Source organism: Periplaneta americana, chromosome 3 (genome assembly GCF_040183065.1).
Source record: "Periplaneta americana isolate PAMFEO1 chromosome 3, P.americana_PAMFEO1_priV1, whole genome shotgun sequence".
NCBI lineage: Eukaryota > Metazoa > Arthropoda > Insecta > Blattodea > Blattidae > Periplaneta > Periplaneta americana.
Genome location: NC_091119.1, coordinates 21,112,279 through 21,136,119, shown reverse-complemented (window position 1 = coordinate 21,136,119; position 23,841 = coordinate 21,112,279). Strand labels below are relative to the sequence as shown.

General features: G+C 35.6%; 2 protein-coding genes across 12 annotated transcripts in view; one reads left to right on the top strand and one right to left on the bottom strand.

Moving 5' to 3' along the window:
• LOC138695829 (cytochrome P450 9e2-like) overlaps nt 1-23,841 on the top strand; it is a 449,657-nt gene that overhangs the window by 294,465 nt on the left and 131,351 nt on the right. The window lies entirely within an intron of this gene.
• LOC138695826 (zinc finger protein 184-like) overlaps nt 1-23,841 on the bottom strand; it is a 39,842-nt gene that overhangs the window by 6,944 nt on the left and 9,057 nt on the right. The window contains exons 1-10 of one of the 11 annotated variants that reach the window (XM_069820084.1): nt 20,220-20,291; nt 19,393-19,728; nt 16,071-16,189; nt 14,100-14,201; nt 12,572-12,654; nt 4,396-10,729; nt 4,087-4,206; nt 3,719-3,837; nt 3,331-3,450; nt 2,089-2,193 (exon numbers count right to left, since the gene is read on the bottom strand). In XM_069820084.1, coding sequence (XP_069676185.1) covers nt 2,089-2,193; nt 3,331-3,450; nt 3,719-3,837; nt 4,087-4,206; nt 4,396-4,912 — 981 coding nt within the window. In that variant the 5' untranslated portion in view covers nt 4,913-10,729; nt 12,572-12,654; nt 14,100-14,201; ... (1 more) ...; nt 19,393-19,728; nt 20,220-20,291. The other 10 variants (XM_069820085.1, XM_069820088.1, XM_069820090.1 and 7 more) reach the window with 10 other exon arrangements.

The window sequence follows — 23,841 nt, the reverse complement described above, 5'->3', positions numbered from 1 at the left end:
AGCTAATGCTTTCCGAGCAATCCCGGAGACTTTGAGTTGCATCGTACATGAGAAACCTGATACTACAATTCTCCTTCCTACGGGATTTTGTCCTAGAAAAGCTACTGTCTTAGATTTTATCAAAGAGATTTGCACCTCGAAAACTTTCAGAACATTTTTTAAGAGAAATATTCCTCGTTGTAGGTTATCTTCTGAATTAGATATGTCGTCGGCATACAGTACTGAATTTAATTTTGTATTAGGATATACTAACATTACTTTAATATACAGGGTGTATCAAAAATACGTGTACAAACTTCAGGCATGGGTTCCTTATACCAAAAGAAGGAAAAAAGTTCATATGAACATATGTCCCATAATCCTTTGTTTCCCCGTTAGGAACTGTTCAACACATTGGTACACTCATAAAATGCAACACACAAAACTCATAACCAATGCTCGAAACGTCCTTCTCTTGCTTCTAAACATGCATGCATTCGTCGAATCATGGACTGTCGCACCCTTTCAAATACTCCGGGATGATGTCGAATGGTTTCGCAAGCTTCCATGACACGTCGATGAAGAGTTTCATGATCCGGGATGTCTGCTCCATAAACCAATTGTTTAAGGTGCCCCCAAAGATAAAAATCCAAAGGATGAGGTCGGGAGAACGTGCTGGCCGTTGAACTGGTCCTCCTCTGCCTATCATATGTCATGGTAGACATCAGTCAGTGTATCTCGAACAAGGCGACTAAAATGTGCTGGAGCCCCATCATGCATGAACCACATCTTTTGTCTTATGTTCAGAGGCACATCTTCGTGCAGTAATTCTGGAAGAGTGTTTTGGATAAAGTCCCTGTAGATAGCACCTGTAAGACGTGCTGATAGAACGTATGGACCTACCAGACAGTCACCTACAATTCCAGCCCACACATTAATCCTAAATTGTTGCTGATGTCTAGCCTGAAATACAGCACGAGGATTACGATCTGCCCATACGTGTTCATTGTGGAAATTGGTAATTCCATCTCTCCCAAACGTTGCCTCGTCTGTAAACAAAACTGATGAGACAAACAATGGATTGGCTATTTGTGCTACAAACCATCGGCAAAAGTTCTCCCGTGGTGGATAATCGGCAGGCGAAAGGCCCTGCACACGTTGCATATGATACGGATACAAGAGCTGCTCCATGCTGTACTGTGTGATGTACCAGTTGCCACAGCCAATTGTCTTGTACTGATACCTGGATCGTCTTCAACACAGTGTAAAATGTCTTCTTCGAGGTTCGGCGTACGAACAACTCTTGGTCTTCCTCGATCACCAGTCTGTGGTGCAACGGTTCCTGTCTCAGCAACGCGACGATACACAGCAACAAAGGTTTGATGATTCGGTTGTCTTCGGTCTGGAAATGCCATCTGATACAGCCGTACAGCCTCGCGTCCATTACCATTCGCGCGACCATACATAAAAATGATGTCAGCCTGCTCACGAAATGAATATCGTCCTGCCATGGTTGAACGAAATACGTTAACTCACTCCACGTTCACAATTGCAACGTTGAAGACAGACTAATGACAAATGACACATGTAAACAAGTCTCCACGGTAACACTTCGCCATCTGCAATCCATTTCTGATACAACGAGTCACAGCCTTCTATGAATCAGTGCATAAAGAAATGAAGTTTTGAGGTTGGACATCGAAGGCCGTTGAACGCAAACTTTTAGTAATAAATGAATAACGGGGAAACAAAGGATTATGGGACATATGTTCATATGAACTTTTTTCCTTCTTTTGGTGTAAGGAACTCATGCCTGAAGTTTGTACACGTATTTTTGATACACCCTGTATATTTTGTTCTATTCTACATAATACTGTTTAATTTATATGAATATTAAACAGTGTAATGGTACATAATAATAAAAATCAGTTCTGCAGTTTAGAAACATTATTATCAAAATAATCTAAATAAGAGAGTTAATTTCAGAATCTGTAAGAAGCACTCTACATCACATGCAATACATAATTATCAACCACGATGTTTCTCAACAAAGCTACTGTGCAGAAAAGTTGTAACAACAAAACTACAAAACATAATATCTCTGTTTACCTCAGTTTCCAACTCGCAAAACATCTCTTCTTCGGAGTTCGTTTTCAAAACGTCACCTTCACTCCATTTGAATTCATTCTTTTCCTCTGTTATGTTTGCATCGGACTGGAAACAATACAATACCGACATATTAAATGAGGATTTAACCTCGGCTTAATTGCTATATATATATATATATTTAAAGTTAAAACTGTGTGAAGAAATGCTTCCGAATGTCTATTGGTTCCATATTCAGGGTAGTAACTGGAATGCTTACTAGAAACATTTTATAGTCGTAAATATAAAATTAATAAAGTCCTCACACATATCTCAGCAGTAAATCAAGCTTAAATCAAGCTGGCGATTAAAATGAGTAACACTATTGAAACTTTTACATTGCTCTTCCTAAATACAAAGATAAAAAGCTGTGATGAGAAAAAAAATCACACTTGCTTAAAATATTGAACAACAACCAGGATGAATAAATTGCCATACCAAAAGTTTTAGAAAGCTGAAAAACATTCAGCGGCTATACACACAAATAGTATATCACTACAGTTATTAGGAAAGACATCCAAACATGACTGCATTGTCGAAAACATGAGGAGGAAAATAAGAGAACTTAGAAACCAGAGGTAGAAAATACACATCGGCTGAAAAAATGCTGAAACAGCCTACGGAAAAAGCATAGAGAAGTTTCTACATCCAAGAGCAAAGAAATAAAGGAATCGAGAAATGGCACATGGAATGGAGCAAACTACAAAAGCAGCAATGTGGAAAGCATTCTTTTCATCCGTAAAGCAGCAATTAAAATTGAAATTTCCTGTTACTCCAGAGTCTACAGCAGTGATGACAGGCCATGGGAAAACAAGTCATATCTACATAGATTCAAAATAATGGACAACCCAACTTGTGTTTGTAACAAGTGAGCTCAAACTGTAGACCACTTAATTTACGAGTGCAAAATACTTAAAAAGATAAGGGACATTATGTGTAATAACATTACTACCAGAGAAGAAACATGGCCTCCATTCAAAGATGAACCAATAAATAAGTAGTTGAAACTGTACACAAGGTTTATGAAAGCCACAGACTTTAACAAACTATAGGTCACAACAGAATATCCTGTAAAAATATTACTACACTTACATAAATGAATTGTAATCTGATTTAAATGCATATTCCAAGCATGTAGTATTACTGCAAAGTAATGGAGCATGCTGTACTGTAACCTATTATGAAGAAAAAAATAATCTAACTCACCTCATCCTTGGTATTATTCACTGAGATCGTTTCTATCATGTTTTTTTGAGATTCTGTTATCAATCCGTCACTATTACAGTTTCCCAATTCACTTTCCGTTTTTAAACAAACCTCCTCAAACTGTAACATATGTTTAAATATTTCTATAGCTAAAGAACTGTGGCAGTTTTGCAAAGTTGGAAAATTTACAGTACTCTCTCAACAAATTTTACGAACTAAAAGCACCGAGGTGTTTAAGTCATATTGTGGGTACATTGTATGTAAAAAGGTAGGATACTTATCTTTCATGAAAATATAATTAATGCCTTTTAACTGTTCAGTGTTTAAATTTTCAATACATATGAACAGAAAAATAAAAAAATATAAAATACTTTCTACCTATACTTACCATATTCTCATTCTTCATTGTTAAGGATAGAGCTTCGTCATGATATTCCAGCTCAGACTTTAAGACGACTTCGTCACCATTGACATCTTCTACTTTAATTGCGGACATTTCCATCGCAGCTGCAATCAAAAGCTTAGAAATTCTTACCCTAAACAGCAATGAAACAACTAACAGAAAAGGAACAATTATGCCAAAATTCTTGAAAAGAAATATGATAATTTTCACAGCACTGCCAGTAATACAGTGACACTGTTTTATTTAGCTGCAGGGTTTTCATTTTTCTATCTTAACTCACTTAGCCCTACATCATAGCCCAATGGTTCATAGAACCATTAGAATATGAACTGCATTTCTATTACTTAACTTACATTTGTCCATTGCTGCAGCGAGTTTTGGACTAATGAAATCCTGAAGTGATGGTGAAGCAGATGTTTGCACCATATCTTCATCTATCAGATTATTGGACATCACTTCATTCCCACTAGTCCCTGATGACAGTAATTCAACAGTTTAATGTGAAATAAAGTGAATTCATACCAAATAAGTGTATATAATAATAATAATAATAATAATAATAATAATAATAATAATAATAATCACAATAATTGCATAATTCATCTACGTTTTTAAATTAGAATGTAACAAATTTAAGTAGATTTTATTATTTTTATACTTACATAATATGTTCTCTATTTCTTCATAAGATTGCTTTTTCCTTATCAGATCTTTCTCCATTCTCATTTCAATCTTTTCTTGTATGAAGTCAATTCTACCTTTCTGTCTCTGAGCTATTAAAAACTGTCTATCTTCTATACCAGTCACCTCTAAAGCATTTGCATGTGCAATATCAAACAGGTCGTTCAACTTTGAAGTGAAAGATTTTTCTTTCTGTCGCTGCTGTTCTGATTTTTTGTTTGCACTTTTTTGCAAATTTCTCCATTCCGAATATAAGGACTCTAATTTTGAAATACAATGACGACGTTTTCTTGTCGGTATATGTGCTTTTTGCCAGAAAATGATAACCTCGTCCACTGTCTTTCCCGCACTTACTCGCAAATCCAATTTTACCTTTCGAATATTACAGAAGAGTACATTTAATACCTGCTTATTCGAAGGCAAATTGCTACCGATAATTTGATTACAGTAATTTCCAATTAAATATATATTGTCATGAAGTTCGTCTTTTAATGCCATCCTATGTAATACATCAATTTCGTAACACACATCACTTTCTTTGTCTGCATTTTATCAAGGTCGAGTGTTTATATCCACACGGTTCTTGGACCAAATTTAAACTGGTCAGACTGGTGTGGTGAGGGTTCAATGCGCTTGCGCATAGTATTTATGAGGGTATCAGAAATCTGGATATGCACGCCAGTACACCTGTACGTCCAGCTATAGAGCTCTTGCAGCAGGTGTTCCCGTTGTTCAATAAAGCTGAAATTTCACACAAGTAACTTTTTTTACTAAAAGGAATCAATTCCGGGGGTGAGAACAGCAAAATTCAAACGGAAAAATAAGGTCCACCCTAACGGTTATCACATGTGAATGCTCTCGTATAAAACGTCCTCCAAAGGTAAGCGTTCACTACATCGTATTGCACGCATCGGACGAATCGCACGGATCGGAAAGACTATCTTTGCTGTAACTGTTATGTAACCGCGTTCACTACATCGTATCGCACGCATCGCCTCGCGGCAAATCCGTCCATGTTTCTCGAATGGGCAACTTTTCCGATGCGTGCGATCATGGCCTCCTTTAATAAATCAATTTTAATTGGTCAACTGTTACTATTATGGTGTGCCATGTTCAGTGTCGCGCCAAAATGGCAGACGGAAAACTTATTTCGCGTGTAGAAAATTGCAAAGAATTATATAATTTGAGGCGTTCCCATTACAGTAATCAAGTCGTTTCTTTTTATTTTATTGGGTTGTTGTTTTACGACGCTGTATCAACATCTAGGTTATTTAGCGTCTGAATGAAATGGTGATAATGCCAGTGAAATGAGTCCGGGATCCAGCACCGAGAGTTACCCAACATTTGTTCGTATTGGGTTGAGGGAAAACCCCGGAAAAAACCTCAACCAGATAACTTGCCCCGACCGGGATTCGAACCCGGGCCACCTGGTTTCGCGGCCAGACGCGCTGACCGTTACTCCGCATATGTGGACAAAAGTCGTTTCTTGCAAATATATTATGTAACCAATATTTCTTTCGTTTCTTCCTCTTCAATTAAGACGCATGAAGCAATTACAAATTCTTATTCTCTAACAGACGTAATTAATAAACCTAACCTCAACTCCTCTGCTTTCAGTAATGTCAATATCGTACGTCATGTTTTAAACAGCTGATAGGGGAATCCGATGAGGTGAAGCCGTTACAGTAAACGTACTGCACTTAAAATATCCGTTACGTGCGATTCGTACAAGGAGTGCGATACGATGTAGTGAACGCTTACCTCAACCGCGTGCCGTTGGACGGTCGCCATATCCGTGTGAAATTGGCCTTACTCCATGCTCGTTGCTGTTATCCGTATATTATATTTACCCTAAAACGTGAAAAACGACCAGAGTGATCAGTAATCTTGTTTTTATCAGTTATTGAAACTGTGTACCATAACATTAGAAAAAAATTGACAAACATCTTGGTTAAACAGGAATAAGGTTAATGACGAAATTTACTACTGAGATGAAAATATGACTGGATTAAAACTGCAGCCTTATACAATACTTATGAGCATAAAAACGCAATCAAAATTAAAATGAATTGTATTAATGAAGACGAACGATGATCCCAAATGCAGTAATCGTTGTAACATAACTATATAGAATATAGAATACTATCAGGAGTATCAGGTAGGCCATGCCAGCGACCTACACTATCATTGGCTTACACGCGTGACGTCTTCAGACATACAAATAAGTTAAACGAAATAATAATCATAACAACGTGAATTACGCCGGCTGGCCTGTTCAGTATTCATAATTCAAGGCAAATATTGAAATACAATTTTACCGCGAGAATTAACACGAATAGTATTCTATTGTTTGTGCAACTATTTTTTTTTACGTAAATAGGTTTTCGGCTAAATCGAAGGGTAATTAGAGAAATCTGCGTAATAGAACCAAGCTAACGGTATCGGGGTTAGAAATAACGGAACAGACCAGCTAGCTCCCCATAATATTGGTTTGAAATAACCATTTTTAGTTTATGTCCTAGTTCATTTTTTAAATAATTTTTTAACAGGAAATAGAAATAATACAATCAATATAAAACGAGAATACAGTAATATTAACAAAATTTGAGGACCGGATGAGCAGCGCTCGTGTTCGGTCGCAGTTCAGATATATTATTAATATAAGAGGAATATAGGAAATAAAATAGGAAGTGAAATTAAAATTACAGCTACAATGAAATTATATAATGTAATATATTATTAATATGAGGAATATAGAAAATAAAATAAAATAGGAAGTAAAATTAAAATTACAGCTACAATGAAATTATATAACATAATTTTAATCTCTCTCTCTCATCGAAATATTTGAAGGGCGAGGTCTCCTATTAATTCTATTGAGTGACGAGAGGACAGTTAAGCACCTTGCTCCCCAAATCGGCATTTATCCATGCAATAATGCTTCATGACTTACTTTCTGTAGAAGTTTTAATTCACATTGACTGACGAAGATGCAACTCGCAGAAGGTATTTTTGCAGCATTCTTTCTCAAAATTCCCATTTTCATTATGGTATTTTGTTAAAGTATCTGAACCTAATGATGTTCTGCTCCTCATGGTACAGGGAAATTATTTTGTTCTGAATTTCGTGAAAGTTGGAGCAATATTACTTAGCTACTTCTTCGCACTTTGCTGTCATGGAAACTACAAAATATAATTTCAAACTCTTTCATTTTACCCAAGCACTCGGAAATAGGAGTAGGAAATCCCCCATTCCTTTAGTTATTACAGAAATACAATCATTATTGTTCGTTACTTTTGTGTTGAGGAGGTTTTTTTCAAGACTGTCAATGTTTACTCTTAAAGGCTATACAGAATGAACTGTAAATAATGTAATTCATTTCATGAGGCTATTCTTTGAGATATTTCAAACAAAAAAGTTTAATATAATTTTGCTCATTTTTGCTTCCTTTTCGAGATAAAAATTATTTTATATGAAACATTTGGAAAAGTCACTAATTTAATTTCCAATATTCTCAGACAATTTAAGAAATAAACAATTTAAGAAAGCAGAGTATTGTGATAATAAGTGACTGAAATAATTTTAGTTTTGTCCTTTAATTGTGCAGAAATTTGATACGAACAAATGAGGGGCGTTTTCACAAAACTCGTTATCTACAAAATCTTGTTTTTTTTTTTTTTTTTTTCAAGAGAGATCTTTTCTAAAATACACAACTGTAGATACCGAGTTTTGAAAAACCTATTTTATTTCAAGATCAATTTACTGACATACTTACCAACTTTAGCTTAATTCTGATAGCACCATTGGATTCTCCTGACCCAAAAACATAAGGATACGCTAAAACCTCAAAATCGAAAAAAATGTTGATAACGAGTTTTGTGAAAATGCCCCTCAAATGTAACATTGTGAAATTCCTTTGCAGAACGAAATGTTACATCTGTTTGGATGAAATTACTTTATATTGCCCAACATATCTTCATCATTCAACATATCTTGTAAAGGAATAATTGAAAACATAATCCTACTTTCTGCGTAAGAGTATGCACAAATTACACTACCAGCTAATGGAAATACAATATCTTTGTAACCTTTCTAAATTACGTGCACACTTCTACCTTATATTATATTGGAACAAAATATAATGCCTAAGAACAGAATAATTGTGGTCCAACATTACAGTAGGAAGTGAAAGAAATAACATTTCAAGCAATGTAGACTTTTGAATATGAAATAAAAATTTTAAATTTTACATGCCTCAAAACATTAAATGAAAATGAGGTATTGGAAAACAATTTATTCGTTAAGAATGAACTAAACTGAAATTGAGGTACTGGAACTTCTAAGCAGTGAAATGAAGCAAGCAAAAGAAGCACTTCTTTACTTTTGTTGATCGTAATTGAAAATATAACTCTTCTTTGAAGAGTAATATTCTAGTATCCTCCGATTTATAGGTGGTTACCCCACACAACCTGAGATCATTGCAAAGGAACCAGTAAGTCATACTTGATGCAAAATAAGTTTTATTAGCTAAATAAACTAGCACTGAGTTACTTCCTTGTATTTCGCTTATACACCTTCAACTGTTAGAGCTCTATCCTCAGTCATACCAACATAACTTTGGTAATATTACGAAAGTTTCACGGTAGCTTACATTCACAGTATGCCCTATGCCTTGTTATGTCTTGCATATACTGGGTGTTCAGTTCAAAGTATGTCATGGCTCGCTGTATGCCGTCATGTGGCTAGCCGATGAGTCTAGAGAATTAAATTTTCCTACACTTCCGCAGAGGTGTATAACCTAAGAGGCAGAGAAGTTGTCTAGCAAGTACGGCGTTCATTCTGAAGAGTACGTACCGATACGTATGGTAACGCCGGTAGTGGCAGGAATGTGAACTGTTTGGAAATACGTACTGTCGGAATAATGGGGAGAGGGTTAAGACGATTACTTACGTATTTGTTGACATTAACTTCGACGGTCAACATGGACACGGAGCATTTGATTTGTGTTGTGGAATGTTACTGTACGCAACCGATGATAACAAATACCCTGCGTACGACTTGCCGGCGCAAAACACAGTTCGAAAGAGGTTATGGTAGCACACAGACCGTACAGACCGCCACCTGCTGCTAAGACGTTCAAGTTATACTGTACACGTTCTCAGGTTCAGATTGAAGAACGCCTTAAATAATAGGCAACTTCTCTGACATATAAGCTGAAACTCGCTTCAAATCGGTGACCCAACAACAGTGACGTCATGACACACTTTGAAATGAACACCCAGTAGAATCAGTGACAGGTTGCATATATGCTGGACAAAGTCTGGTGATTTTTTGTTTTGTGATGTCAGTAATAAGGTAGTGTAATGGCAGATTTTCACTTCCGAAAATTCAAAAGTAACTCAGCTCTAGTTTTACCCGTTTATTTTTATAATACACAACATACAAAATATTTACTTCTCTTCAGTGTGAGTTTTGAGTGGGCATTGTGGGATGTTCGTTGATTAAATGCTTTTCCACAAATGAAACCATTTAAATTATTTCTCTCCTGTATGAGTTCTTGCATGTGTAACGAGGTTTCCTCTTTGATTAAAATTCTTACCACAAATATTACATTTGTACGATTTGTGTGTGCGAGTATGTCTTACTAAAGCCCTTCTTGCACCAAATTCATGTCTACATATTTCACATCTGTATGGCTTTTCAACTGTATGGATACGGGCATGAGCTACAAGGACACCTCTTAGATTAAATTCTTTACCACATATATCACACGTGAATGGCTTCTCTTTCGTGTGAATACGAATATGACTAACGAGATGACAACGTTGGCTAAAACAATGACCGCATTCGTTACATTTGAATAGTTTCTCCCCAGAGTGGGTAAGATTATGTCTCTCAAGATTATTGCGTCGATCAAAGCCTTTACCACAATTAATGTCACAGACGAATGGTTTTCCTGCCGTGTGAATTTTGAGATGCATACCAAGATTGCGCCGCATTTCAAAACTTCTTCCACACACATAACATTTGTACGGTTTTTCTATAAAGTAAGGGCATATATGCCGCATAAGTTGTTGTTTATTACAAAACACTTTCTCACACACGTTACACTTGACTATATTTTCCCATTCTTCTATTGTATATCGATTCTCAAATATAGATTTAGAATCATTATCACAGTTTAATACTGTATCTTCTTTTTCCTTAATTTCTTTGCCTTGTACACAATCAGTCATTTGTTTTTGTTCTACAAAACTTGAGTTCTTGTTCAAATCTTGTGGAACATCATAATCTTCTTTCGTGAAGGTTATGCAACTGCAGTAAAATAAACGAGAAGAAACATAATTACATTTAACATAGGTTATTTCATTTAATCAGAGTCTTACAAATAAAAAAAATGTATTAATCAGTAGCATAACGATTGTATCAACTGTGTAGTTTACGTAGTGCCAGACAAATAAGAGATAGTGAAATGGCGTTTGGCGATAATAATCTGGAAATTCGATATAATATTACCCAACATCCATCATACAACTGGACAAAACTCAGAAAACCCCAACTACATGGGATTTGAGCCCATAAAGCAGAAGTCGACATTGCTAACTCCACGCTGTGCAGGTAGCCAACATAGATTTTTTTTATAACTTTTATTTTACGACGCTTTATCAACTGCAATAGTTATCTGGCGTCTAAAAGAAATGAAGATGATGCCACCAAAATGAGTGCAGTGTCCATCGTCGAAAGTTATGCAGCATTTGCTCTTAATGGGTTGAGGGAAAATCCTGGAAGAAACCTTAACCAGATAACGTCCCACCCAAGATTTGAATCCAGGCCCACTCGTTTCGCAATCAGATATGCTAACCGTTATTTTGCAGTGGTGGATAATATTGGCTATTAGTGGAGCTGGAATTTTGAAACATTTAACAAATGTTTAGGCACCTAAAATAGGCTCTAAATATATGTTGCTGTTGTTCTCTAATGGCAGGCATTTGACAAAGTCATTTCACCTCTTGCACTCCAATATTTTTCAAAGATATTATCATGGTCAGCCACTGAAGTACAGATTTTGAGGTGTTCCGAATCAATTTCTTGGTTTGAGTTGCACAATGGGCAGTTAGAGGACTGATATATTCCACCCTCCACAAAACTGGCTTCATTTATACACCAACGGATCCTTGATCTCCAGAGAACAAGGTGCCAGTGCAGGTGTTACGTGCTGTCTCTTCTCACTTTATAGATCTCTTGGATATGGAACAACAAGTTTTGATGGTAAAATCATTGCAATAAGTGAATGTCTCAGGAATCTTCTATGCCACATCAATAAATTTAGGAATGCAGTTATATTGTCAGACTCCAAAGCAGCTATTCTATCAATCGTCTCTAAACACACACCTTCATCTCAAACAGCAGAAATAACTAAAATTCTCTCTCAATTAATATCACTCAATAAAAGAATTGTATTCCAATGGATACCATCCCATTGTGGAATCCTGGGAAACGAGAATGCGGATGCTATAGCAAAGAAGGGCAGCACTGCTACTTACAGTCCTGTTACTAAATCTACGTATTACTCTGTGAAAAGATTTATTAAATCTACATACTTAGACTTCAACAAACAAAATTTGATAACTCAATCCCAAGGGAAAAAATGGAACTCTCTGCATCAAAATCCACAGTTAATTCCCGATTTACCACGAAAATCGTCTGTAGCTGCATTTAAATTGGCAACAGGCCATGATTGTTTGGCCAAACACGTGCATAGAATTGGAATATATCAGTCCCCTAACTGCCCATTGTGCAACTCAAACCAAGAAATGGATTCGGAACACCTCAAAATCTGTGCTTCAGTGGCTGGTCATGATAATATCTTTGAAAAATATTGGAGTGCAAGAGGTCAAATGACTTTATTGTCAAACGCCTGGCATTAGAAAACAACAACAACAACAACATATTCCAATTCTATGCAGATGTTTGGCCAAACAATCATGGCCACTCTAAATATATAAAAAGAGGCTTGTAAAGTAATACAATAGATCCTTAAAATTAGGCCTTCAAAATTGTCACTTCCACTTGGTTAGTGGATCTCAAAAACAATAAGCTAAACGGTTAAAGAATAAGCATATTGGTAATACTGTAATACTAGGCATAATCACTCACTTTGCTAAAATCATATCAAGCTCTCCATTGGTTTCTTCTTCCATTGGTTCTTCTTTTATTGTTGAGATTTCCTCGAAGGTTTCCTATTTACAATAACCATAAATTAAACCACTGCAGTTGTATAACACGAGATTATACAGCAAACATATACAATACAGTAAAACCACTCTTACCCAAAATAAAAGAGTATGAGCCCATTTCCGATAAGTAACATTTTGGATACTAAATGAATAACCTTTTTTTTTTACAGTCAAAAGGTAAGAAACTGATAAGTTGTGTACACGAAAGCATCACGTGAATTTGAAAAAGACAGGTTAATAAAATGCATACAGTCTTTAATTATTCACTATTTCTTTAAGAAGAAGTCCGAAATTGTCTTTCGGTTTTTTGTTCGCATCTTTTCTGACAGCAATGTCACACCTGCTTAGCGTTGAATTGAGTTTAGCAAGCTTGCATAATCAATAGTACATGTTGTTGCCCTTGTATGCATTCCTCTAACCTACTTATAATTAGTGACAACTACTTATCTTCGGAACTACTTCTACTTTTCCTTATATTTTGCGTAAAAAGTGTTGAAATCAAAATTAAATAAAAATATAATACGAATTTACTGTACATCATAAGTAAATTTTGTACTGGTATTTTATAAATAGAGTAACAGAGTATAACTTTTAAATTTCTTCATGGACCAGCCTCATGGTCTAGTGATCAGGGCTTCTGGCTACATTTCATGAGGTTCCGGGTTCGATTCCCGCTTAGAGCACAGGAATTTTTCCTTAAGGGAATTGTTCCTGTGTTCGTCTACGATCTGGAAATTAGGTTAAGTTTAGGTTTAAGACCTATTAATTTTCAAGCATATATTTCAGATCGGAGGTCCTACGTATGAGTATATAATGCATATCAATAATAGAATATTTAATAAAAAACAAAATGTTCTATCAATTCGTGGAACTGGTAAAAGAAATCAATAATAATATAATAAATAAAAAAACATGTCATCAAAGACACGTTAATAAAAATTCTGACAAAGAAAAATTGCAAGTTCAAAATATCAATGTATGCAGAATTTTACAGAAAGTTATTTAAATAAGAGAGTAAATTAAAGAAAGATCTGTTAACTACACAAGTATACAAAATAACTAGTAGGTATTTTACTAAGTGTATAAATAAACGCCCGATAAAAAATTAATATATTATGTATGTATTTATTCACACTGCAAATGGGCAAATACGCGGTGGCAATGGTCAATAATAACACTCTATAATAACAATTAATAATAAACACAATAATAAATATAATTAATAATAATAATAACAATAGTATAATAATATTAACAAGGAGCATTCTAAATTAAATGAAGCACGATCGTTTAAAATAACATTTAAAGTAAATCTAATTTGTATCTTAACCCTAAGTTCGAACTAAAATTCACGAGTATGATATTATATCAGAGTATTCAGTAACATTGTAAAAGCTGCATACAGAAAGAAAACACAGAACTACTAAAAAGAAAATGTTTCCCCTTACCTCATATTCTGTCTTACAAACGTTCTCTTCCGATTTAATTTGCAATAGTTCACCTTCACATTGTGTGAATTCCTTTTCTTCCTCCATTAAGTTTGGATCAAACTGAAAAACCATCACAACAGATCAAGTACAATCCTTGCTGATGGTTAAATGTTATGTTTTATTTAACGACGCTCGCAACTGCAGAGGTTATATCAGCGTCGCCGGATGTGCCAGAATTTTGTCCCGCAGGAGTTCTTTTACATGCCAGTAAATCTATTAACATGAGCCTGTCGCATTTAAGCACACTTAAATGCCATCGACCTGGCCTGGGATCGAACCCACAACCTTGGGCATAGAAGGCCAGCGCTATACCAACTCACCAACCAGGTCGACTTTGTTGATGATTCTTTTTTTAAGTTAAAATCGTGTTGAGAAACTTGTAGGAACTTATTTGTTTCATCTTCAGTCAATGCAACTGAATTTATTCTAAACTGTCACTAGATTGATATTATTGAATTAATGTCATCATAATATTATATCTTCCTTTTCCAATTCACTGCGGGCTAAAGCAGGGAGATGCACTATCACCTTTACTTATTAACTTCGCTCTAGAATATGCCATTAGGAAAGTTCAGGATAACAGGCAGGGTTTGGAATTGAACGGGTTACATCAGCTTCTTGTCTATGCAGATGATGTGAATATGTTAGGAGAAAATGCACAAACGATTAGGGAAAACACGGAAATTTTACTTGAAGCAAGTAAAGCGATCGGTTTGGAAGTAAATCCCGAAAAGACAAAGTATATGATTATGCCTCGTGACCAGAATATTGTACGAAATGGAAATATAAAAATTGGAGATTTATCCTTCGAAGAGGTGGAAAAATTCAAATATCTTGGAGCAACAGTAACAAATATAAATGACACTCGGGAGGAAATTAAACGCAGAATAAATATGGGAAATGCGTGTTATTATTCGGTTGAGAAGCTCTTATCATCCAGTCTGCTGTCCAAAAATCTGAAAGTTAGAATTTATAAAACAGTTATATTACCGGTTCTTCTGTATGGTTGTGAAACTTGAACTCTCACTCTGAGAGAGGAACATAGGTTAAGGGTGTTTGAGAATAAGGTGCTTAGGAAAATATTTGGGGCTAAGCGGGATGAAGTTACAGGAGAATGGAGAAAGTTACACAACACAGAACTGCACGCATTGTATTCTTCACTTGACATAATTAGGAGCTTAAAATCCAGACGTTTGAGATGGGCAGGGCATGTAGCACGTATGGGCGAATCCAGAAATGCATATAGAGTGTTAGTTGGGAGACCGGAGGGAAAAAGACCTTTAGGAAGGCAGAGACGTAGATGGGAGGATAATATTAAAATGGATTTGAGGGAGGTGGGATATGATAATAGAGACTGGATTAATCTTGCACAGGATAGGGACCGATGGCGGGCTTATGTGAGGGCGGCAATGAACCTTCGGGTTCCTTAAAAGCCATTTGTAAGTAAGTAAGTAAGTAAGTATAATATTATATCTTAAAGGTCCAGTTTTTCAGTCACGTAAGTTAATGTAATAACACTATTTGGGCTTTATAATTCCACTGCAAAATTATTAAAAACAAAACATTATACAATGTTGGGACAGAATGTTCACTATGACTAAAGTTACTTTAACTCAAATGATTAAAATCTATAATAATTATTATTTAATATGTTTGCATTATTTTACTCAACTTGTGCTTGTATGACTATATCAATTTTTGAGTGCTATTTAAATATTAGTCTCTAATTATTAACTTGTATTACTGCAAATTATATCAGCTTTTTTTGTAACGGGTTGAAAATCGAATATTCGGTCGGTTGCCCGACCTTGACGGATTTTCTCTAACCAATTGTAAGTGCTATTTTGCTGCTCTCTGGGCCATATTTGGATTTTAAAGTAAGAGCTAATAAACCTGAATGGATAATAATCAAGTAAAATACATTCTTACCACTGGCTCACACTTCACTGTCATGGATAGAGAAGCGCCACCATAATCTAATTTAGATTTTAAGACAGCTTCTGAACTGGTATCAGATTCTTCTTTAGTTTCAGATATTTCTATCACACCTGTAAGTATTAAACAGAACAATTAAATATTAATGTCAGCCGACTCTATCTTCTATGCGTAGGCCTAACACCAGTCATAGGCAAATGATTGAATCTTTGATCTCGCTACCCACCACACACGAGAATGAAGTCATATTTGTGTTGTGTTAGTTCATGATGAAATGAAACTGAGAGATGTTATACAGGGACATCATTTTATTTTTACTTCAATTTTTATCGTACCTAAGTTTTTGAATGTACTTCACTCCCACCCCTTCTACTAATGAAGTTCAACCGTCCTCCACACAGATCCAAGACTGCATATACAGTCATAGTAGCCTTACGGTCATAGTAAACAGTACGTTCCAAAAACATGTTCGCATTTTCCAGTGACGAAAGAGCTTTCAATATTGAATCATATTTTCGCACAGGTAATGTCGTCTATTTGCCTACGTCGCACCCCGGTTTCCCCCACGTGCTTCTATTTGCCTCTCTGTAAATGCTAGTGGCTGAGCTGTCTTAGCTCTTTTCTGAGAACATTAATTTCTGTTAGGAATTGGACGCTTACGTAATATTATACTCATATAATTATTTAAAACAACTTAAATAAAAGGACATCGTTAAGTAATTAACTGTCACGTGATTTCCTCCCTTTCTACGACCCTGCGACATAAACACTTGGACGGACAGTAGATAGCATGTCTGAGTAATTTTATCTCCTTCACATTGGGTAGAAGTGAAGATTGAATTTACAGTACGTAAGGTACTCCTTTATAGATTAGATATAGAATTATTTCAACATGAGTTACTGATACGAAGTACGAACCTGGTAATTGGAATTACGTACAATACTCTATAGTGCAATGATATGCACATTAGAACTGAGGCCTTTATCGAAATGAACTGCCACCATTTTCAAAAATGTGTTTAAATATCCATATTATGATTATTTTTTAATTTAACTTCATTCTCTATATTGTACGCTAATGTGCTGTAGACAGTATAATATACACTGCAAAATGAATACGTCCGCATGGACAGGTCAGTTCGTGAGTAAAAACACTCATTGTTAATACTGTACTGTATTTTGATTAAACAAAAACCCAATGAAAATTATCAAACTCAAAAGCGTGATATTTCTAAGTTTACGTAAATGGATTAACTACTTTTCTTCCCTCCTATACCTAGTAAAGTGATTTGTTTGTATATTACGTCAGTATCATCGAAATCCAGTCGTGGAAGGGGATAGCATATGGTGTTTTTGCTTCACAATCTTTGATCCAAAGGTATAGCCGGGTTAATATTAAAAATATTATTAAAAATAAAATGATGTCCCTGTAGTTCTTTTATTATATCTGTGCCGGTGAGTGACCAGTAAATTTCAAGTGGCTTATCTTGTTCGAGAGTCACCCTAGGTGGCGCAGTCGATATAGTGCTCACCTTCTGTGCCCGAGGTTGCGAGTTCGATCCTGGCTCAGGTCGATGGTGCTTAAATGCGACAGGCTCATGTCATCAGATTTACTGGCATGTAAAAGAAGAACTGCAGGACAAAATTCTGGCACACCGGCGACGCTGATATAATCTCGGCAGTTGCGAGCGTCGTTAAATAAAACATAATCTTTAATCTTGTTTGTGGGTGTCATGGCATTAAAAAGCACTGGATACTTCTGCTCTCTCTATCTACCCTTCACAGGAAACTGTGATGTTACACACAGGCAAAGATATAATAAAAGAACTGTAGGAACTTAACAAATATACATAGCGTCTATATCTGGAAAAATAAATATGCGAAGTTTCGTAAGATCGAGGATCAGTGACAGGTTAGATTTGGTTTGTTCAGGCTTTTAATATGCCTTGCATATATACTTTTTAGTAGATAGGTACACAAATTTATCCTCTGCCGAAGAAAGGAGTGCTTTCCCGCGCAGTGCAACATAATAGTGGTATCATTGGTATTGTAAAAATATCTGACAAGCAAACATTCTGATGAGGGCAGATAAAAAATTATTTTTTTCTTTCATCATGTTAATAATATCAAAAGAAGTGCTTATACAAATTTTGGCCACACGACCGCAATTACGAGGGCCGTAAAAAATAAGTTCGCCAGGGCTGATAACAGAAATAAAACACGATTTCATTGAAAAAAATTATTGGTACAGACACAACAATTGTTGAGTTATTTTTCAACATATTCCCCACCAGAATTGAAACATTTGTCATATCATGGGATGGATAGAGAGGTGCAGATGTCTGTCAAACGCTTGTTCCGATCCCAGGCGGCTGACTTCTACAACACAAGGATATTAAAATTGATCCCATGGTATGACAAATGTCTCAATTTCAGTGGGGGATATGTTGACAAATAGCACAACAATTCTGTGGTGTTTGGGTAAAGGGATATGTCATTTTTCTGTCCAGGTGGAATTTTGTTCCCCAGATGAACACACAAGTTAAATTATACAAGTGGGTGTGCAAAAATCAAGGAATACTAGCAGTTGATGTGTTTTATTTGTGTCGAAAATTATTTGTAATAAGGGTTCCAAGTTTAATTTTAATTTATCTCCGAACTCATTTTTACGACGTAACTTATTTCCCTTTACCCAAACACCACAGAATTGCTGTATCAGTTTCAATAAGTCTTCCCATGCAATTGTGCTTTTTTCTGTAAACGGCCTCAGGGAAAATCACTTTCTGGACGACCTCGTAATTGCGGTCGAGTAGCCAAAATTTGTATAAGCACTTGTTTTGACACTATTAACATGGTGGAAGAAAAAAATCTAACCTTTTTATCTGTCCCATCAGAATGTTTGCTTGTGAGAAAATCATCTATCTGGTGTAAAGGCTGAGGAATGAAGTGTTGGATTGGTTCGTTCACAATAATCACATCGTGTCTTTAGAATGGTGTGCTACAATTTTTTGGTTATTTTCAATTTTTTAAGTACTACCACAGTGTAGTATATGCAGTCACGAAGCTCAATACGTAGTAAATATGCATCCATAGATAGTTCCTAATCACTAGGGTCGCTAATATCGCCTCATTACAGACAATTCGAAATATTACCGGCACAGTCTATTATTTCTAGCACTCTCACAACTCAAGCTTCGTGACTGTATATACTATACTTTGGTACTACTACTTTTTTTTCTCTCGTATGTTGTACGTAGCAAAAGATTCGCTGGCAAATGAATTACGGTACTGAATATGAACTATAACATGGGCCTACCTTCAGCCGATGATTTCGTTTGTCTCTTTGTAGAGCATGTTCTTCGTTTCACTGCTGGAGTGAAATTTTTGGGCACGGGAAAAATGTGTGGTACTGCTTCCGTCTTTAATTTCCATCTCATTCTAGGGATTTCCGTCTCCTTTCCATTTATTACGAATTTATCACATTTTATTATGAGGTTATCAGCGAAGTGAATATCACAAATGTACGATCTTACAGTAAGATCTCTATCCTTCCGGCCAATAGAATTTTGCCAGCTTAGAAACATCTCCTTATTTTTGGGGGGATGAAAGAATCTCCTTCTATCCGTGCAGCTCTTATATCCAGATCTACATCCTAGTACAAAGCAAGATGGCATTGTTAAAGAGAGCAACTCACTATAATATATCTTAAGTAATCACGTCAAATAAATTATATGCAAGAACTGTTCTCAATACTTAATAACAATGTATTAAATATTTTTGCACCGTTTAGTCGAACTGACACGATAGTCTATAATATAATTATGACGATGAGCGGTAAAACATTTTAGCTGTCTTCGTAACGCAGTTGTACTACTGGGCATAGTAATAACAGCGTAGATAAAGGTTACGTCCGAGAAAAATATGCTAAGCGATATGAGAAATTACGCTGTCTACTTTTGCTATGATTATGTCCAATAATGCGATAACTAAAGAAAAGTGAGGCAACAGATGGTTCTGGAATTGGCTATATTTGAAATATTCTTTAGCGACAATAATGTAAACAAAAGCATTGTTTTCATTTCTCAGTTAATTTTTGATCTCGGGTATCACTATCTTCTTTATACTGTGGTATCACTGACTTACAAAATAAAGAGACACTAAAATACTGTACAACCTGAAAATAGGTTTAAAAATTAAATTGAAGATGAATTTACAGACATTGTATTTGCAGGGATCCAAATGCAGTGATGGATATGGTGGTTTGAATGAATCGTAAGGTTGATTCGAATAAAAAAAGACTAATATCTAAGTCTACATATTTGTACCTTATTTTATAATAACCTGAGATACAGATTACACAAATAGGCCTGAAAATATAAAAAGATGCAAATTCATAATTGTGTAGGCTACCATACGACATGGCCTACTTTATGAAACAAATGCATGATTGATCATTACATTAAGTGTAATCTTTCGATGGTTACTAGGAATGAATTAATAAATTAATTAATTAATGAAAAGGGGGAGAATTGGAGGAGTAGGTAACATTTAAAAAGTACGTGAAAACGTGTCCTTGCAAGGAACTGGAGCGGAGAGGAAGAGTCTATACCGGTATTGTCTATGTGGGCTCCAAGCCTGTTGACTATTTGTCTCACTCCAACTTTTGTCGTTCCAGTTTAAGAAACATTAGAAAATGTTGAAAAGGGAAGCAGAAAATGGACGTAACTTAATAGCTACAGCATGAAGAGACCGGATTTAGGCCTAGGCAGTTGCCTAGGGCGGCATTCTTTCTCTCTCTACCTTTTATATAAATATAAATTTCCTTCCCCCCCCCCTCCCCAGTGAAATTTGTTTTTAAAACACTTGTTGGTAAAACTTTTCTGAAGTTTGTTCTTGAACACCTTGTGAAAGTCGGATATTGTTTTGTTATCGCATTGTCACGGTCGCCGTGGCGAAAGTGAAAGGACAGTGTGCAGTTGCATAATATTATAGTGCAATGCAATACGTAACTATTAAGTTACGTCCATTTTATTATACTGTGAAACTGCTTAAATTTAACTGCTTGTATAAAACAAGTATGCATTGTTGAAAGTGAAATTGGATGTGTGTTTATTATTTTATCGCTATGAATAGTAACCACAACTCTCAGTTAAATTTTCACTAGACGTTACATTAGACGTAAGTATGTTTAGAATCAATTACTGCTGAATTTACATCACATTAAAATACGTTATTTTATGGGCAATCTAAACATTGAAATTCTTTACTAATTGGCCCTTCAAGATTTATTGTTAGCAGAGTGCTAAGTCTTTCTACTGAAAGGCGATTTTTAATTCCAATTTTTACTCGATTCATGCAACTAAATCCTCGCTCGCAATTTACAGTATGGGATGGAATTATATAAATCAATTAGAAGAAATTGTTCATTTAACTTACATGAATTGCACCAATTGCCCATGCCATTATTATTTCATTTAAATTCAGATTAGTTCAAACACATCTTTGATTTCATTTTCTCCATTACCATCTTCATTTCTGAAGTCCAATGTGGTTGTAGCATTTTTGCACGTTTACATTCAAAGTTTTTTTGGATTTTTAGAAGTCGAGTAGCAAAATGCGACATTTATCAGAGTCAACGGTTTCACATCACAAACTTCTTAGAAATCCGGTAGATTTAAAGGGTAGTACGAAATTTTTCCGAGGTGGACAATGAGTGTGTACGACAAATGACCAAGAAATGCTTTAAAGTTAGGACATTAATGCATTTTGTACTGAACAAAATTTTTTACATTTATGTTGTTGTTGTTGCTTTCTAATGCCAGGCGTTTGACAATAAAGTCATTTGACCTCTTGCACTCCAATATTTTTCAAAGATATTATCATGGCCAGCCACTGAAGCACAGATTTTGAAGTGTTCCGAATCCATTTTTTGGCTTGAGTTGCACAATGGGCAGTTAGGGGACTGATATATTCCAATTCTATGCAGGTGTTTGGCCAAACAATCATGGCCTGTTGCCAATCTAAATGCAGCTACAGACGATTTTCGTGGTAAATCGGGAATTAACTGTGGATTTTCATGCAGAGAGTTCCATTTTTTCCCTTGGGATTGAGTTATCAAATTTTGTTTGTTGAAGTCGAAGTATGTAGATTTAATAAATCTTTTCACAGAGTAATACGTAGATTTAGTAACAGGTCTGTAAGTAGCAGTGCTGCCCTTCTTTGCTATAGCATCCGCATTCTCGTTTCCCAGGATTCCACAATGGGATGGTATCCATTGGAATACAATTATTTTATTGAGTGATATTAATTGAGAGAGCATTTTAGTTATTTCTGCTGTTTGAGATGAAGGTGTGTGTTTAGAGAGTATTGATAGAATAGCTGCTTTGGAGTCTGACAATATAACTGCATTCTTAAATTTATTGATGTGGCATAGAAGATTCCTGAGACTTTCACTTATTGCAATGATTTCACCATCAAAACTTGTTGTTCCATATCCAAGAGATCTATAAAGTGAGAAGAGACAGCACGTAACACCTGCACCGGCACCTTGTTCTCTGGAGATCAAGGCTGACATTTATAAGCTGTTATGAAATACAATTTTAAGAATTATAAGAAACATAATTCCTCGAAAATACTTGTTCTCTTATGCAGCTCATAATTAGGTGAATAGCTACAGCACTGGAATTCTACACTGGTAATCTGGATGCGCGTTCCTATGAATTCAAGTAAATTTTTTGGTGAACAAAGATGGCGGTTGATTTTTCTTCGGGATGCTCCTGTTATCCATACTAACACTCCACCACTGCTTCATATTAATAACCATACATTACATGTACCGGTAGTTTGCCTACCATGGTGTACCAAGGGCGATACTTATGGCAGCAAAAAAGAACCATAGCTCTGACATGTTACTCATAAACGGGGATGCTTAAATGAAGAATGTTACGTCCACTACCTGTCACTGGATTAAAAAAGAAAGTCTGTTTACTTACGTCTACTACACGTTTACTAAACACTAGTCACAGTTAATAAAGTATCAATTCTGCAGAAAATTCAACATGAATAGCAAGAAAACCTGTATGCTAGTTTAACCAAATTATTCTCACAATAAAGGCTGCCACAAACAGAAAGGTGAGCTATGCAAGCTAAGTAAAAAAGTAGCTCTAATGTAGTGATATGGAATGACACATACAGAGCGCTATGCCAAGCCAAGATAAGTTAAGCTACGCTAATCTAAGTTCTACAGATCGCCTAGAAGGCAGTTTTCGCAGTTATAGCTAGCTTGCACATGCGTATAATGAGTTGGGAGGCATCTAGCAGATTGTTGTGTATAAATTTTGTGTAGGCCTACGTTAATAATTATTTTATTGTTTCTATGTACTAATTATCATGAAAGGTAGACCAAGGGAGAAAAGACTAATTAAAGAAATACAAAAATATCTCTATCTCTATACCACAACCTCAAATTATTACAGACAACCAGGAAAAACGACTGTTGGCAAGAAATAAGTTAAAACTCTCGGAACTAATAATTGTATGTATCATTTACTCTTTTGCATAATTATTATTATACCCTATATATTATAATTTGAGTACTGCTTATTAATTCAGTAATGTTTTTCATTTTATGCTCGACCATGCCGAAATGTAGTAATTATACACCTGGTAGCAGCCCTTAATGGACCTCATTAAAGTTCAGGTGTTCCACCAATCAGAAAACACCATTGTAGCAATATGAAAGCGCAAGTATCGATTATTCTCGGTT